General features: G+C 42.4%; 1 protein-coding gene across 4 annotated transcripts in view; it reads left to right on the top strand.

Annotated features, from left to right (window-relative positions):
• nf1a (neurofibromin 1a) overlaps positions 1–17,908 on the top strand; it is a 282,655-nt gene that overhangs the window by 15,347 nt on the left and 249,400 nt on the right. For all 4 annotated transcript variants that reach the window (XM_049576726.1, XM_049576725.1, XM_049576727.1 and 1 more), the window contains exon 3: positions 3,195–3,278. In XM_049576726.1, the coding sequence (XP_049432683.1) occupies positions 3,195–3,278 (84 nt within the window). The remainder of the gene's footprint in view (positions 1–3,194; positions 3,279–17,908) is intronic.

Raw genomic sequence — 17,908 nt, 5'->3', positions numbered from 1 at the left:
CAGTATTTGATTGCATCAGACCAAACAGGTATACTTAAAGTGTCCATTGAGTATATGATACAAAAGTGGATACTGATAAGGAGGAATGGGAGAAGGAAGTAAGCAAAGAGATGAAGGATTATATTTGGGATAAGGGTCTGTAATCCATTCATTCTTGTTTGATTATTGTTTGATTATTGTCAGATCTTGTAAAATACAATTCAGAGTTTTCCATAAATTGCATGACTCAGGACTCCAGTCTCTCCAGAGGTCTTAGCTTTATATGAAAATGTTAAATCTGATCAGGTAGCTTTATGCTATATGTCACCCAAGAAGAACAGAAGTACCAAGTGGCAATATTGCCACCTTTTCAAAAAAACAATTAAAGATAGGACTACATCCAGTTTAAATCACTTTGGGAGTAACTCATCTGAGACTCATTTAAGACGTTTGCTGGTAATACACTGACTGACACTGGAAACCATTTATTTTTAATCTGGTTGCATATGCTTAGCTGATTATATAGGCAGGTATTCTCAGGGCTCTGAATGTAGCTGGGCACAAAGTGACAGTGACTAGTTTGACAGGGCTGATTATAAAGCTTGGTTTAGATTTTGGAACAACAATGGAGAAAGACCTAACCCTAAAACTGAACTGTGACATAACTGAGGTAGATCAAACCAAACCGTGACATCTGTGAACTGTTACACCCCAAAATTCACGCTTTGGTTTGATATGACACAGTGGTGTCACATTTTCAATATGGCAAAAAAGTATTAAAAAAAAGGGTATAAATGCCAGAAAACTAACATCATAAGGTGTGATGGTTTTTTTTTTTTTTTTTTTTTTTTTTTACTTTGAACGCTAATGGAGCTCTGAGTTGGGGTGGGGGTGTCTTCTTAGCAGCATATAAAACAAAAGAGCTACTTATAAAGTATAAAATGTGATGCTGTAGTTATCAACAAATACAATCAAAAGAAACTTCTGTTTCTGAAATGGCAAAAAAATGTGTTCAAAGTAGCATCATAATTTGGGCTTTTGTTTTTTTATACAGAGCAGTAATTACAGTTTGGCTGAAATGGGCTCGTGAAGGAATATTTTAATCGGGTTCAATTTCATTAACCATGTTCTTGATGCCTGCGTTTTCCACTTCAGAGTCGGGCCTCATATCCTCATAACAGCATGAATGAATTGACATGTTTGAAGTATTCCCACAGATGTAATCTACTATCATGTAGTATTTTTATCCCCCACTCTAACTCACTGTTGTTCTCATAGTTCACAGCAAAACCGAAGTGGCTTCAAACACGAGACCTGTAGGTTATCAGAGGATCTTGTATTTCTGGCTCTGGTAATGGTGTTACTAACCATAATGCAAAGAGCTAGTGTAGCGTAGCTGTCTCCCAGTGTGTCTCACTGGAGTACAAGATTGTGGTTTTTTGGGTGGGAGTGGCAGACAGCATGTCGCCTGTTCTGTCCTGTAGGCTGCCTTGTTGAACACAGTGGCACTGAGAGCATTATATAAAACACAGTTTAAGCTGTAGATTTTATTTTCCACATGTAATAGCAGTTCAACTTATTGTTTGGTTTGTTATGCATACCAAACAGAAAGCCTTGTACTGTATAGTTCAATACAAATACATGGGTTGTAAAACTCCTAATATACACTTCTCAAAAAATTAAGGCAACACTTAATGGTCCCAGTATAACCCCTAGTCAGTTAAAGTTCAGGGATATCAAGTTGTCCATTTAGGAAGCACAAGTGATTGTGAGTCAGGTTCACCAGCTTTGGTGCAAATGAAAGTGACAACAGGTGCAGTAGTGAGACAAAAGCAAGACAACCTCCAAAAAGGGAATGGTTTTGCATGTGGTGGCCACAGACAGTTGCTCTCTCCTTATCCTTCCTGACTTAGTTTTTTCTAGTTTTGTATTCTGCTAGTGTCCTTGTCACTACTGGTAGTACAAGGTGGTACCTGCAGCCCAATCAGGATGCACAGGTAGTCCAGCTCCTCCAGGATGACACATCCATACGTGTGGTCACAAGAAGGTTTGCAGTGTCTCCCAGCACAGTCTCAAGAGCATGGAGGAGCTACCAGGAGACCGCCCGTTACATGAAGAGAACTGGACAGGGCCATAGAAGGGCAATAACCCAGCAGCAGGACTGGTATCTGCTCCTTTGTGTGAGGAGGAACAGGAGGTGAACTGCCAGAGCCCTACAGAATGACTTCCAGCAGGCTACTGGTGTGCATGTTTCTGACCAAACTGTCAGAAACAGACTCCATGAGGGTGGCATGAGGGCCCAGCGTCCTTTAGTGGGACCTGTACTCACAGCTGAGCACCATGCAGCTCAATTGGCATCTGCCAGAGAACACCAGAATATGAAGATCTGTCATTGGTACCCTGTTCTCTTCACAGATGAGAGCAGGTTCACACTGAGCACATGTGACAGGTGTGAAAGAGTTTGGAGACACTGTGGTGAACGCTATGCTGCCTGTAACATCATCCAGCATGACCGGTTTGGCGGTGGGTGAGTGATGGTCTGGGGAGGCATATCCTTGGAGGGATGCACAGACCTCCATGTCATATCCAATGGTACCCTAACTGCTGTTAGGTACCAGGATGAAATGGGCCCTGGGTTCCTCCTGGTACAGGACAATGCCTGGCCTCATGTGGCCAGAGTGTGTAGGCAGTTCCTGGATGACGAAGGCATTGATGCCATTGACTGTCCTTCTCATTCCTCTGACCTAAATCCAATTGAGCACCTATGGGACGTTCTGTATCAGTGCATTTGATGCCACCAAGTACTGCCACAGACTTTCCAGGAGCTCGCTGATGCCCTGATCCAGGTCTGGAAGGAGATCCTCCAGGACACCATCCACCGACTCATTAGGAGCATGCACACCTTAATGGATTGATGATTTTTTTTTTGCCACTGACCATTGTTACGTTATTTGTTTTTCAACAAATTATATAATGTACATCAGTAAAGATTTTCAACTTGAATAATTAGTTCATCAGAACTGATGTGTGATTTAAGTTTTCCTCTGATTTTTTTGAACAGTGAACATATGTATACATACATGCATACATATCTCATATGTCTGATATATGTTTACCTGTAAACACTATTTTACTCTGTGTCTTTTTGTTTCTCTCTCTCTCTGTCTCTCTCGGTCTCTCTCCCTCTGTCTTTGTCTGACTGTGACTGTCTTCAGCGGATATTTGGAGAAGCTTCTGAGAAGAACCTCTACCTCTCCCAGCTCATCATCCTGGACACTCTGGAGAAGTGCCTGGCTGGGGTGAGTCTTCCCCATAGACATAAAGATGAACATCATGTCTCCATTTACCCTTGCTGTACAGACGTGAAACAAAGATATTCTGGATATGGCCTCTGTCATCTTGCTCTGGTGATATCCCACCTATGCACCCGCTGGACCAATTGAGTGAGCAGCGTCACTGAATGTGAGCCCACGGATTGGCTCACACAGTTGTCAATCATGTTGTAAAATCCCTGTTTAATAGCATTAAATAACTAATTAAAACCAAACGTATCAGAAAAACGAACACTTGAACATTCAGTAGCATGATAAAAAACTACCTTAAATGACAGAAACCATCTTTGGGAAAAATTTATTTGATGTGAACAGTGAGTTTTTGTTTAGCCCATGTCCCATCCGCAAACATGGAGGAGGTGGGCTTTATGATCCATACTGCAACCAGCCACTACGGGGCAATCCAGATTTTCTGGCTTCACTTTTGGGAACTGTCATGTGTCCATCTTTATATACAGTCAAAAACAAATTAATTAACAACAAAAATTGATTTTTAGAGTACCTTGGTGTATTTTTGGGTTGGGGTAGTGTCTATGAAGCAGAAAAGGTTTCTAAATTCTTAAGAAAAGGGATTTGTTAAGAAAGCTATTTCAGCATACAGCTGATGGTCCTACTGCTTTTCCAGTTATGTGGTATGTCCAAACACTGTTTCATGTTGGGGGTGGGGGGTCTGTGGAGCGAAGTCACAGAAAAACGATGGGGACGTAGGTCTCAGTCTCTTCAAGGAGGAGATAAGAGCGGCCTCCTCCAATACGAAAGAGGCTCTTGTTTAGTGGCGTGGAAAAAACTCGAATAAAAAAACTTAATCTTTACAAGAAGAGGCAGCCAAGTGCTCCAAAATAACTGACCTGTCTGGCTGCGGTGTTGGTTGACGGGCCGAGGCTGCTGGTGTTGCTAACGATGGAGCTGGAGGCGACAGTGCCATTATAGCAGGTGTATTAACGTAAGCTAATGTTTGTGAGTGTGTAATGAACAATGTTGGCTTTGGCAAATTGCGTATTTCTTCTAGGTGTCCGTTTCAAGAGGCCAGCTAGCCTATTAGGTATTGCATAAGGTCATCATAATTTAAACCTGTACTAAAAGAAAATATGTGCTTGCTTTTTTCCTGTGGATGAATGCAGTTAACGTTAGGTGGTGCTCCCAGTCTCAAGGACAATGAAGCTGAGGGACAGACTAACCCCAGTCGTGATGAGGAGGATGAGACCAGAAATATGACAGGTGCAACGTGAAGGCATAGCCTACTATGCATTACATTTTAGCCAGAGGAAAGCCATTTTAGTAGTATTAAGTGGGAATAAGTTGACTAAAAGGGCAGACAAGTATATTGTGCATAAAATTAGATGCATTAGGATAGATTCATATGCTCTTATTTTAAGTTAAATAATAAGCACATCGCCATTTGTGGCCAATTCATTATTGCATTTATTTTATAGTCTGGAATTAAACAATAATTGCTGATTTTCTTATGCAGTTGATTCTGAGGACAGCGTTTGTGTAGTGTGTACAAGCATATAGAGGATTATAGGTATAAACGTGTGGGTCGGTCTGTTGGCCGGTGCGTCTTTATGGTTCTTTAATGTCACATTTTTAATTATTTTATTTTACTACCTATTTATTGGATTTCATCTATCTATCTATCTATCTATCTATCTATCAATTTTATTTATAAAGCCCAATATCACAAATCACAATTTGCCTCACAGGGCTTTACAGCATACGACATCCCTCTGTCCTTAAGACCCTCACAGCGGATAAGGAAAAACTCCCCAAAAAAAACCCTTTAACGGGGGAAAAAAAAACCCGGTAGAAACCTCAGGAAGAGCAACTGAGGAGGGATCCCTCTTCCAGGACGGACAGACGTGCAATAGATGTTGTACAGAACAGATCAGCATAATAAATTAACAGTAATCCATATGACACAATGAGACAGAGACAGAGAGAGAGAGAGAGAGAGAGAGAGAGAGAGATAGATGCAGGTAATGACAGTAGCTTACAACAACATTAATGAAAGTAATAATATTATAGTTATAGTTCTGGTTACTGCGGTACAATATGTTGAAAGTATGTATTAATACCTGGCAGTATACATGTGTGACAATAATCATATGTGTATAATAACAGAAGAAGTATGACTAATGACTAATGATGGCAGCAGCAGCAGGAGGCATCTGGCGGGACCACGGCAGCAGCACAACCACACACGTCACGCTGTCCAGGCACCGCTGGTATGAGTTAATCTGAGAGACAGTGGAGCACAAAGGCTCCGGAGAAGAAGCCGAGTTAGTGACATCCAGAATGGCTGGGTTAGCTAGATGCAGTAATAGGATACGAGAGAGAGAGAGAGAGAGAGAGAGAGAGAGAGAGAGAGAAGGAGAGAAGGGGCCTGGTGTATTATAGAGGGGTCCTCCGGCAGACTAGGCCTAAGTCAGCCTAACTAAGGGCTGGTACAGGACAAGCCTGAGCCAGCCCTAACTATAAGCTTTATCAAAGAGGAAAGTCTTAAGTCTAGTCTTAAATGTGGAGACGGTGTCTGCCTCCCGGACCGTAACAGGAAGATGATTCCACAGGAGAGGAGCCTGATAGCTAAAGGCTCTGGCTCCTGATCTACTTTTGGAGACTTTAGGGACCACGAGTAACCCTGCGTTCTCAGAGTGCAGTGTTCTGGTGGGATAATAAGGCACTATGAGCTCTCTAAGATATGACGGAGCTTGACCATTTAGAGCTTTATAAGTTAACAGTAGGATTTTAAATTCAATTCTGGATTTTACAGGGAGCCAGTGCAGAGAAGCTAAAACAGGAGAGATATGATCGCGTTTCTTAGTTCCTGTTAGTACACGTGCTGCTGCATTCTGAATTAGCTGGAGAGTTTTTAAGGACTTACTAGAGCTACCTGATAATAGAGAGTTACAGTAATCCAGCCTTGAGGTAACAAAAGCGTGGACCAATTTTTCTGCATCTTTTCGGGTCAGGATAGGCCTAATTTTCGCAATATTACGCAGATGAAAAAATGCAGTCCGTGAGGTTTGCTTTAAATGATAATTAAAAGACAAATCTTGATCAAATATTACTCCGAGGTTTCTTACGGTAGTGGCAGGGGCCAGAGCAATGCCATCTAGAGAAACTATGTCATCAGATAAAGAGTCTCTGAGTTGTTTGGGGCCAAGAACAATAACTTCAGTTTTGTCTGAATTTAACATCAGGAAATTGGTGCTCATCCAAGTTTTTATGTCTTTAAGGCTATCTATCTATCTATCTATCTATCTATCTATCTATCTATCTATCTATCTATCTATCTATCTATCGCTTATACAACATACAGTACAGGCCAAAAGTTTGGACACACCTTCTCATTCAATGCGTTTTCTTTATTTTCATGACTATTTACATTGTAGATTCTCACTGAAGGCATCAAAACTATGAATGAACACATGTGGAGTTATGTACTTAACAAAAAAAGGTGAAATAACTGAAAATATGTTTCATATTCTAGTTTCTTCAAAATAGCAACCCTTTGCTCTGATTACTGCTTTGCACACTCTTGGCATTCTCTCCATGAGCTTCAAGAGGTAGTCACCTGAAATGGTTTTCCAACAGTCTTGAAGGAGTTCCCAGAGGTGTTTAGCACTTGTTGGCCCCTTTGCCTTCACTCTGCGGTCCAGCTCACCCCAAACCATCTCGATTGGGTTCAGGTCCGGTGACTGTGGAGGCCAGGTCATCTGCCGCAGCACTCCATCACTCTCCTTCTTGGTCAAATAGCCCTTACACAGCCTGGAGGTGTGTTTGGGGTCATTGTCCTGTTGGAAAATAAATGATCAGCCCAACTAAACGCAAACGATGGGATGGCATGTCGCTGCAGGATGCTGTGGTAGCCATGCTGGTTCAGTGTGCCTTCAATTTTGAATAAATCTCAACAGTGTCACCAGCAAAACACCCCCACACCATCACACCTCCTCCTCCATGCTTCACAGTGGGAACCAGGCATGTGGAATCCATCCGTTCACCTTTTCTGCGTCTCACAAAGACACGGCGGTTGGAACCAAAGATCTCAAATTTGGACTCATCAGGCCAAAGCACAGATTTCCACTGGTCTAATGTCCATTCCTTGTGTTTCTTGGCCCAAACAAATTTCTGCTTGTTGCCTCTCCTTAGCAGTGGTTTCCTAGCAGCTATTTGACCATGAAGGCCTGATTCGCGCAGTCTCCTCTTAACAGTTGTTCTAGAGATGGGTCTGCTGCTAGAACTCAGTGTGGCATTCATCTGGTCTCTGATCTGAGCTGCTGTTAACTTGCGATTTCTGAGGCTGGTGACTCGGATGAACTTATCCTCAGAAGCAGAGGTGACTCTTGGTCTTCCTTTCCTGGGTCGGTCCTCATGTGTGCCAGTTTCGTTGTAGCGCTTGATGGTTTTGCGACTCCACTTGGGGACACATTTAAAGTTTTTGCAATTTTCCGGACTGACTGACCTTCATTTCTTAAAGTAATGATGGCCACTCGTTTTTCTTTAGTTAGCTGATTGGTTCTTGCCATAATATGAATTTTAACAGTTGTCCAATAGGGCTGTCGGCTGTGTATTAACCTGACTTCTGCACAACACAACTGATGGTCCTAACCCCATTGATAAAGCAAGAAATTCCACTAATTAACCCTGATAAGGCACACCTGTGAAGTGGAAACCATTTCAGGTGACTACCTCTTGAAGCTCATGGAGAGAATGCCAAGAGTGTGCAAAGCAGTAATCAGAGCAAAGGGTGGCTATTTTGAAGAAACTAGAATATAAAACATGTTTTCAGTTATTTCACCTTTTTTTGTTAAGTACATAACTCCACATGTGTTCATTCATAGTTTTGATGCCTTCAGTGAGAATCTACAATGTAAATAGTCATGAAAATAAAGAAAACGCATTGAATGAGAAGGTGTGTCCAAACTTTTGGCCTGTACTGTACATGCAGTTGGTTCACTACTTAGTTTTCGGCATTACTTACTATACTATGCAGGAATTTAAAAGCCTGAACTCACTGGACAGTCCCACTAAGACTGGCATAATGGTTATGTGTGTTCTCTGTGTAAAAGGCAGCCGTGGACCACACTTTGCCATGATGACACACACACAAATTCACTCACTCACAAGGTGAAAACAATACCAGGCATCACGGTGTGTCACAGCTGGTAAAAATGTTATTTAATAAGTTCACCAGCAATTTGTCTTTGTAGAAAGAGTGTCCCTGGTACTCTGGATAATCCACAGAACTCACTCAAGATTTTCTGTCATAGGGACTTCAGCTGAAAGCACTTAGCAGCTGAAAACTAATAACACTAGGTCACTTTTTCTGAAAAGATGTGTTGCTTTTGAATCTGTTAAATGGTTCCGATGTTGTGAGCATCGCAAATGAAATGCCTTCCACCGTATTGGAGGGTGGAGGCATCAATATCAGATATCTCAAAATAAATCCAAATGATCCGCATGGCGAGATAGCCGTGCGTCAGCCAGGACGCGCATCTCTACTGTGTTGCCTCCTGCTCAGACGCAGGCAGCATATATTTCGATGCAGAGATGCATTTATTTATAGTAACCACGTTTTATAGTGAGCAGCATATATATGTCCTCTACAAATCCCGACCAAGTTTGGATGAACGAGTCACACGCAACACGTAAATAACTTCATATTACTGGCGTGTAAAACTCATTAATGCGTAAGCTGAGTCCTCTACGAAATGAGAATGTCCATTTGAAATAATCTTCTCATGTTTAATGTCCGAAAATGAATTAAATTTGTTCAAGGCGTCAAACTGATCTTTGTGCATGATGATCTCAAACACACTTCACTGACTTATATTTGCGTTAGGCTATTATTTTTTTCATTAATGTATAATTATTTTCAGTAAATCAGGCAAGCTTATTCTATTGGAATTTATATTTATTTTTGTATGACATTTTACACTCCATATAGCCTAAAAAGACTCAGTGTAGAAATGTCTTCTCTCTCTCCCCGCATTCCAAATAACCCAGTACGCAAACAAAAAGTTAGAGCATAGTTATGCTAAATCACTGGTGTTGGAGGGGGAAGGGCAGCTCACAGCGTGCACATTCCAGCAGGACAGAAGAGATAGTTGGGTCTTTTTCTCCACTCAAAGCATCTGTGAAGGCACTAAGAGGAGCTAGAACATCCCTCACTCTTTCTAGGGTGGTGATGTCTGTGTCTTTGGGCATCAGGTGATAATATTTGCGGTCCTCCGCCAGGGCTGCACAGATTGCTTGCTGTTGCACAGTGACAGCCATGTAGGTGTCTCCAGCTCTGCTTGTCCACAGATCTGTTGTGCATGCATAGAATTGTTTCTGTGCCAGTTGTGCGGCAAGGATACTTCTGGTCTCTTGGTAGAGCTTCGGTATTTCTGTGTGCATGAAGTAGTTTCTTCCTGGCATGTCATACCTTTTGTCCAACTCATGCACAAGATTCCTGAAGCCACTTTTTTCCACAGAGTACACAGGTACCTCATCCAGACAAATGTATTCTGCAACTGCCCTGTTTAGTCGTTTGGCATCTTTTCCATCTTTGGGATACTTTTGGGCCAGTTGAATGGTGGAAGTAATGGTAGCTGACTTGTGGTTGATTGCTTGCTGGCTTCATGTTCCCTCTATTATTAAAACAAGAGGACCTGATGAGACATGTATTTGGCCTAGGCTATATGCTGTTGCAATACCATGATGAGACCATTACTGATTTTACAAAATATATTTACAATTAAATTGTAATTATTTCATTTTAATTTAATGTATATCAAAGCAAATTGCTATGGTTATATTTATTACATTATTATTGTAGCCTATTTCATATTGTCCTGCACACTGTGCAATAGTCTATGCATTCATTGTGCGCACAATGAATGCATAGACTATTGTTCTATTGTTCCAAAATGACAAACCATGATTACACATATTTTTGAAAACTGTTCTTGTTCCAAGTCTTTGCAATCATGGTAAAAATGAACATGCTCACTAAAACACATAAAACGTTATTTACATTTATTGTAAAAAAAAAAAAAAAAAAAAAAAAAAGTCTGTGTGTCTTTTGACATCACTTCCTGTTTATTTCTGTGTCAATGCTGCTACTGGATACTATCAACAAAAACGAACTCTTTCAACACAGAAAAATGGATAAATAAGCACAGCAGACAGTCAGTTTTGGATGTACAATTACGGACTTATTTTACACACTCGTTAAAAATACACTGAAGTTCGAGGATGGATTACAAAGGTTCTGAAAGGGTTATAGACACACCGGATCCCTCTTATGAAAGCTACAGTGGCGCACTCCTGGGAACTTTTCAAAGTAAGTCGCTACCATTCTCCGTTCCGGAGATATTCTAAAAATAGTTACATGAGTCATTTGATGTCTTGATGGGATTATAGCACCTTTTGCAGACAGGCTTTGTGGTGTCCGTTGGATTGCCATCTGCATCTGCTACACAGGCGAAATACTCCCACAACAAGCTTCGGGAGCCTGTGTTATTCACCAGCACAAGAAGAGCGGTGGGACTTGTCGACATAGTGGGCCTACATTCATGCACTGGGCTCAGATGTTGATGAACAGATGCATTGAAAAAAGTATCGAATTTCAGTGTACCGTGAACACTACAGGAGACATACACCGCGTTCCAAATTATTATGCAAATGATATTTTTCTCTGATTTTCCTAAATAGTCGATGCAAATGACAGTCAGCATAATTTTCAAGTCATCAACTGTTAAAGTTTCATTCAAATGTTACTGAACAAACCTCCCAATGAAAACAGTATTTTTTTCAAAAATAAAAAAACTTAAAATGCACTGTTCCAAATTATTATGTGCAACAGAGTTTCAAGACATTTTCTAGGTTGTAAAGAACTGAAAATAGTCATTTGTTGAATTTGCAGCATTAGGAGGTCATATTTACTGAAATCAAAAGCTATTTCGATCAAAAACATCTTAACAGGTCAAGTTAAATTTTAACATAGGACCCCTTATTTGATAGCAGCTTCACAATTCTTGCATCCATTGAACTTGTGAGTTTTTGGAGAGTTTCTGCTTGAATTTCTTTGCAGGATGTCAGAATAGCCTCCCAGAGCTGCTGTTTGGATGTGAACTGCCTCCCACCCTCATAGATTTTTTGCTTGAGGATGCTCCAAAGGTTCTCAATAGGGTTGAGGTCAGGAGAGGATGGGGGCCACACCATGAGTTTCTCTTCTTTTATGCCCACAGCAGCCTGTCAGAGCTGGCTCAATTCTCTGACAAACAAACGCAAGAGGGAATGTAACTGCAAATGATATTTATTTAACAATCGTAATCAACAGAAACTAAGGCTAACAAAACACAACAATCTATATCTGTAATGTGGAATGTCAGCAGTGACTGCGGGTGCATGGCTGTGGGTGTGTGTTGGATGCAAGCTAAAATGAAAAGGGACAACAGGTGAGCTTCAGGGTCAAGCCGGGAATGGGAAGCCAAGAGTGAGGCTGGGCGGATTCCACAGGTGTTCATAGCCGCAGCCCCGCCCACTAAGGCACACACTGGAGGCCCATGATCAATCATGCTCTGAAACAGAAAGGAGAGAGGGCGAGCAAGACACCACATACGCACACATCCAGATCCAAACAACCCCACCCCACTTGGGGTTGTCACAAGCCAATGATGCAGAGGTATTCCTTGCTGCATGAGATGGTGCATTGTCGTGCATGAAGATGATTTTGTTTCGGAAAGCAGTTCTTCTTTTTGTACCATGGAAGAAAGTGGTCAGTCAGAAACTCCACATACTTTGCAGAGGTCATTTTCACACCTTCAGGGACCCTAAAGGGGCCGACCAGCTCTCTCCCCATGATTCCAGCCCAAAACATGACTCCGCCACCTCCTTGCTGACATCGCAGCCTTGTTGGGACATGGTGGCCATCCACCAACCATCCACTACTCCATCCATCTGGACCATTCAGGGTTGCACGGCACCCATCTCCTGACTGTTTGAAAATTAGTCTTCATGTATTTCTGGGCCCACTGCAGCCGTTTCTGCTTGTGAGCATTGGTTAGGGGTGGCCGAATAGAAGGTTTATGCATAACTGCAAGCCTCTGGAGGATCCTACACCTTGATGTTCGCGGGACTCCAGAGGCACCAGCAGCTTCAAATACCTGTTTGCTGCTTTGTAATGGCATTTTAGCAGCTGCTCTCTTAATCCGATGTATTTGTCTGGCAGAAACTTTCCTCATTGTGCCTTTATCTGCACAAACCCGTGTGTGCTCTGAATCAGCCACAAATCTCTTAATAGTACGATGATCACGCTTAAGTTTTCGTGAAATATCTAAGGTTTTCATACCTTGTCCAAGGCATTCAACTATTTCACGCTTTTCAGCAGCAGAGGGATCCTTTTTCTTTCCCATATTTCTTGAAAATGGTGGTCTGCTTAATAATGTGGAACATCCTTCTTCAGTAGTTTTTCCTTTAATTGGGCTCACCCGGCCAACTAATTATCACGGGTGTCTGAGATTAATTTCAGTGATCCAAAGAGCCCTGAGACACAATACCATCCATGAGTTTAATTAAAAAACAAAAAATTTAATCTTTATGACACTTAAATACAATTTGCATAATAATTTGGAACGTGGTGTATATGTAATATATTCTGCAAGGGAATCCTTCCTAAAGAAGCTGATTCACAGCTAAGCCAGGTGGAGTTGGCGTCATCAATAAACCACTCCAGAAGGAATTTGAACTGTGCAACGAGTTGATAAAATGAAAGTGACGGTACTGCATGGATGTTGTTGAATGGGGGTTGCCTCGCCAGTGTGTACGTCATGGGTTATTAAGTTTGTCAAGCAAGGGGTATCTTTACACAGAGGACTACACTGGTCCACAAGATGCAATACATCCTCTCTTTGCTCTGTGGTGAGTAGGGCTGCCACGATTAGTCGACTAATCGATGACTAATTGACTATTATTAAAACTACTATTAAAATAATCTGTGACTATTTTAGCAGTCGACTAATCAGTTTGAGTCATTTTTCATAGAAAAGCACTATAAAAGTACCCCAGAATACTAAAACCCTTTGGTGTGAGTATGAAACAAGACATTAGATGACATAATTTTGGGGTTTGGGTGAGACAGACCGACATTTTTCAACATTTTTTTTCAACACATTTTTTGATGAAGTGATTAGTTGACTAATCGAAGAAATAATCGACAGATTAGTCGACAATGAAAATAATCGTTAGTGGCTAGGGTTGTCAAAAGTATTGATACTCTGAAAAGTATCGATACTCAACGCTGTATCTGGATACAGTACTAATTTACAAAAGTATCGATACTAACAGTGCACACCACCTCAGCGCCTGTTGGGTGCGCACGACGGGTCCAACGGACACGCGCTGTGAAGGCAGCGTCTGACAGGCACAGAGCCCTCGCTGCAACCCGGCTTGTTGTCGTTGCTGTGCATGCATGCACACATTTCTGTTGCTGTAATATGGCCAGCGCGGCTGCAGGAGGATCAGAGCAGCCAGTTTTGGTCAAAAATTATAAAGGAAAATCATTGATGTTACTGTTCTGATCTTTATTTAAAAAATGACATGCCTCTTAATTTTTTGCTGCTGTATCGAAAATGGTATCGAGTATTGAATATTTTCCTGGGTATCGATATCAAGTTTGAAATTTTAGTATCGTGACAACCCTATTAGTGGCAGCCCTAGTGGTGAGATGACTCAGTGAGTCTCTGAGTTTGGCCAGGGTGCTGGAGTTCTTAAGCCTAGCGGTAACTGGCTCAACTGACCCAATCTCATCATCCTCACTCTTCTCCCCTTCCACAGCAACCTGAGATGTTACACACACAATAGACGAAGCATCACGAGCAAAATACGGCTTCATGAGATTGATGTGACATAGTCCGATTGGGTGTCTCAATGACATAATTGCAATCACCCACTTTCTTGATCACCTTATAGGGTCCATAGAAACTCACCCCCAGCTTGTCTCCACCCATGGGCAACAGAAAAAACTTGGTCTCCTGCCTTAAAGGTACGCTTCACCGCCTTCCTGTCATGCTGAGCCTTCATCTTTCCTTTAGCTGCTTCCAAATTACTCCTGGCCAAATCACATGCTGTATGCAGCCAGTCCTTAAAAGATGCCACATACTGCAGAACCTCACTTGGCACTTCTGTCTGCAGAGCTGACTGCAACAGCTGTTCTTTCACCATCTTCAATGATCCTTTCACTTGATGTCCGTAAACCAACTCGAAGGGGATAAAACCTGTAGCCTCATTCACAGAATCTCTGATAGCAAACAATAGAAATGGCATAGCCACATCCCAGTCATTTGAGTAACCAACACAATAAGTCTTAATCATAGACTTCAAAGTCTGGTGGTACCTCTCGATTGTGCCTTGGGACTGAGGATGATAGGCAGATGACATGATTTGTTTAACCCCAAGCTCATGCATCACTTCCTGGAAGACTGAAGTTGGACCCACGATCATGTTGGACCTCTAGTGGTAAACCTACCCTAGAAAAGAAATGGAGCAGAGCCTCCACTATGACCTTGGTCTTAATAGATTTCAATGGCACAGCAGATAGGAGATACTCATTCCCTTTCTTGTTTTTTGGCAGAGGGCCAACACAATCAATCAGTACTCTGGAAAAGGGTTCCTCCATGACAGGTAGAGGGCAGAGAGGAGCAACTGGAATTGTCTGGTTGGGCTTGCCAACAACCTGACAAGCGTGACAGCTACGGCAGTACGAAACCACATCTTTGTGCATCTTAGGCCAGTAGAAATGCCTGAAACTTTCAGGAAGCACAGTTTGAGTCATAACAGTCCACGACTCATCCGCAAGGTGATCCCGAGGCTGCCACTTTCTCAACAAGACACCATCTTGGAGAAAGAAACCTTCAGCTATGTCTTTCCGGTCCTCAGCACTAGCAGCTGCCTGTCTTAAAGCCTGTGTAAAAATGGTGAGTAACAGTAGCATCAGCGGTCAAATTCTAGATTGCAGCACTCACTCACGCTCACTCACTCAGGAATATCTAGCGACGAGGTGAATATTTATTTAGGAATCTAAACCGTGTTACGATATGTTATAGCTTACCAGTGAGATATAGGTTATCTGTGAGATATATGTTAGGAGTGTTTTATTTCTAATTGTTTTGGTAACACGAGCATTAGCATAGTAATGCTAAAATAACACGTTTTATGTGATAGTCACGGCACAGTGCAACAAATATAGGTTGGTACGATTATAATATATGCGTTTCCAGAGTGTTCTTCCATAGGACACAGGGAGAGGAGGAAGAGGAAGAGGGAGAGGGAGAGGGAGAGGAGGAAGACCAGGGAGAGGAAGGGAGCGAGGAGGTAGAGGCGGTGCAGGAACGGCCAGGCGAAGAGGTGTGTCTTGGTTACCCAGAGGGAAGAGGAGGAGAGGGCGGCAGCCTTCGCAGCAGCGCAAGAGGAATCAACAGATTAGGCTGTAGGCTAGGCTTACCATTTAGCTGTAGCTCTGGGATAACGCTAGCACGTAAACGTAGCCGTCACTCGAACTTAGACGAGAGGGAAAAATAATTGCAAACATGAAGCCAAAATGATTTTAAAATATCGGATTGAATTACCTGTCTTGCAGAAAGCAGGCAACCTCTGCATCCCTTGTGAAATCCTCAGGAGTTCTTTCCACCTGGAATAAGCAACGCTGATATTCACTTGCGTTTCCCTCTTATGGGGCAAAACATATGTGTGGTCCTCCATTTAAAGTGCAACAGAATCATAAAAGTACAAACCAGGTTCATGCAGTAGCGCCCGGATTGATCACCTTAACCGTCTCCAGTGACGGCAAGTTCTAGGTAAACGCGAAAGGTGAAGCACGTATATCCCTTTCGGCCACTGTATTCAAATATGGCGATGCAAGAGGGCAGCCTCCAGCAGACCGCGCCCTGCCTGTGTATATATAGAGAAATCATTCTAAGCCTATGAGAAAGTTTCCATTTGTATGTGAATTGCATTACACTTTAGTAAATGTATATTTATGAAAGCAATAGTTGATATTTGCCAATAAACAACCACATTGATTACATATTGTAACTTTAACAGAGCAACAGACAGATCCTTTTCTTGCTCTGTATTAAGGGCTTCCTGAGAAAACTGTGAGCAGGGGGACACCTCAGCTAGTCTAGCATAAAATGTATCAGCCAAGTCAACATACAGTTCATCCTGCTTGCTGGAATTTCCCTTGTCCGCTGCAAGTGTCTGAGCCCGTGTCACCACACATGCAGTAAACACTTCAGGGTGTTCCCTTTCCAGAACCATGGTCTCAGGGACCTCACAAGGTTCTTCACTCACTAACGGTGTCACACAAACACGCCTACCAGCCAAGTCATTTCCCAGCACAAAGGCAACTCCATCAATCGGCAAAGAGGGGACAACGGCCACAACTACCAGCCCGTTTGCAATATTAGATGTCAGAAACACCCTGTGTAAAGGGGCACTAATAAAACCACCTCCCACACCCTTCACTGGGGTAGAGGCATTTAAATAGGTGGCAGATGGTAAATCTATGACACCTTGAGCCAGAAGGGACTGGTTGGCACCTGTGTCCCTCAAGATGGATATTGGGAGCATTTCACCATTCGGTGCACCAGCCACTGGCCCTTGTGATACAAAACCTTCAAATCCCTTTGCTACTGGGCAGGAGGACGCGTTCAAACTATCTGCTTCACAGGAACCAACCTGAGTCTGCGTGTTAATCAACCCCACTACTTTCCCATCTCCATTTTTCCTCTTAACTCAGTCACACCCAACTAGTTTACATGTATTTCCATATGCCGGGGTAAACTAGTTTTAAACTCTTCCACCAGCATCAGTTGTCGCAACTCTTGAAAGGTGTGTGTGTCTGTATTAGCTAGCCACCTGTCAAACACAACCTCCTGTTGCCTAGCCAGATCAGGAAATGTCTCACTTGGTTTTCGTTGCAGAGACCGAAACTTCTTTCGGTGGGCTTCAGGCACCACTTCGTAAGCTGCCAGAACTGCTTTCCTCACAGCTTCATAGTCTCTACTATCGCAAACATCTAACGCTGCATATGCTTCCTGGGCTCTTCCCTCAAGTACACTCTGTATGAGCAGTGCCCACTTCAGGCATCCTCCTCAGGCCATTCTAGCTCTTCGGCAATTTTCTCAAAAGAATCAAAAAAGAAGAACCCACAACATCATTCTTAAACTTTGGCATGAATCTCAAACAACTGGAAATATCAAAACGAGCTTCGTGCTTACGTCGCAAGGCATTATTGGTCACTTTAAGCATCTCCTGCTCAAGTGCCAATCTCGCTAGCTCTAGCTTCTGTGTCTGTGACTCACAAACCAACCACAAACCGATACACTGTTTACCGCACACCAGATAAACACCAACCACAACTTAACACAGCTATCAGCTAACCAGCCAAACCAACATGCTATCATCATCCTATAAGGATATATCTCCGTTTTAACCTTGACACACAAAATTTACCTACATAGTATTTTTTCTTTTAGCTAAGTATTGCTTACAAGCACAACCATCTGTTTTAAGCGAGAAGCTACACCATGCAGCTTATCTGCCCATAGCCG

This window comes from Epinephelus fuscoguttatus, linkage group LG5, assembly GCF_011397635.1.
Source record: "Epinephelus fuscoguttatus linkage group LG5, E.fuscoguttatus.final_Chr_v1".
Taxonomy (NCBI): domain Eukaryota; kingdom Metazoa; phylum Chordata; class Actinopteri; order Perciformes; family Serranidae; genus Epinephelus; species Epinephelus fuscoguttatus.
The sequence above is the reverse complement of the archived record's forward strand: the minus strand, read 5'-3'. Positions and strand labels throughout refer to the sequence as shown.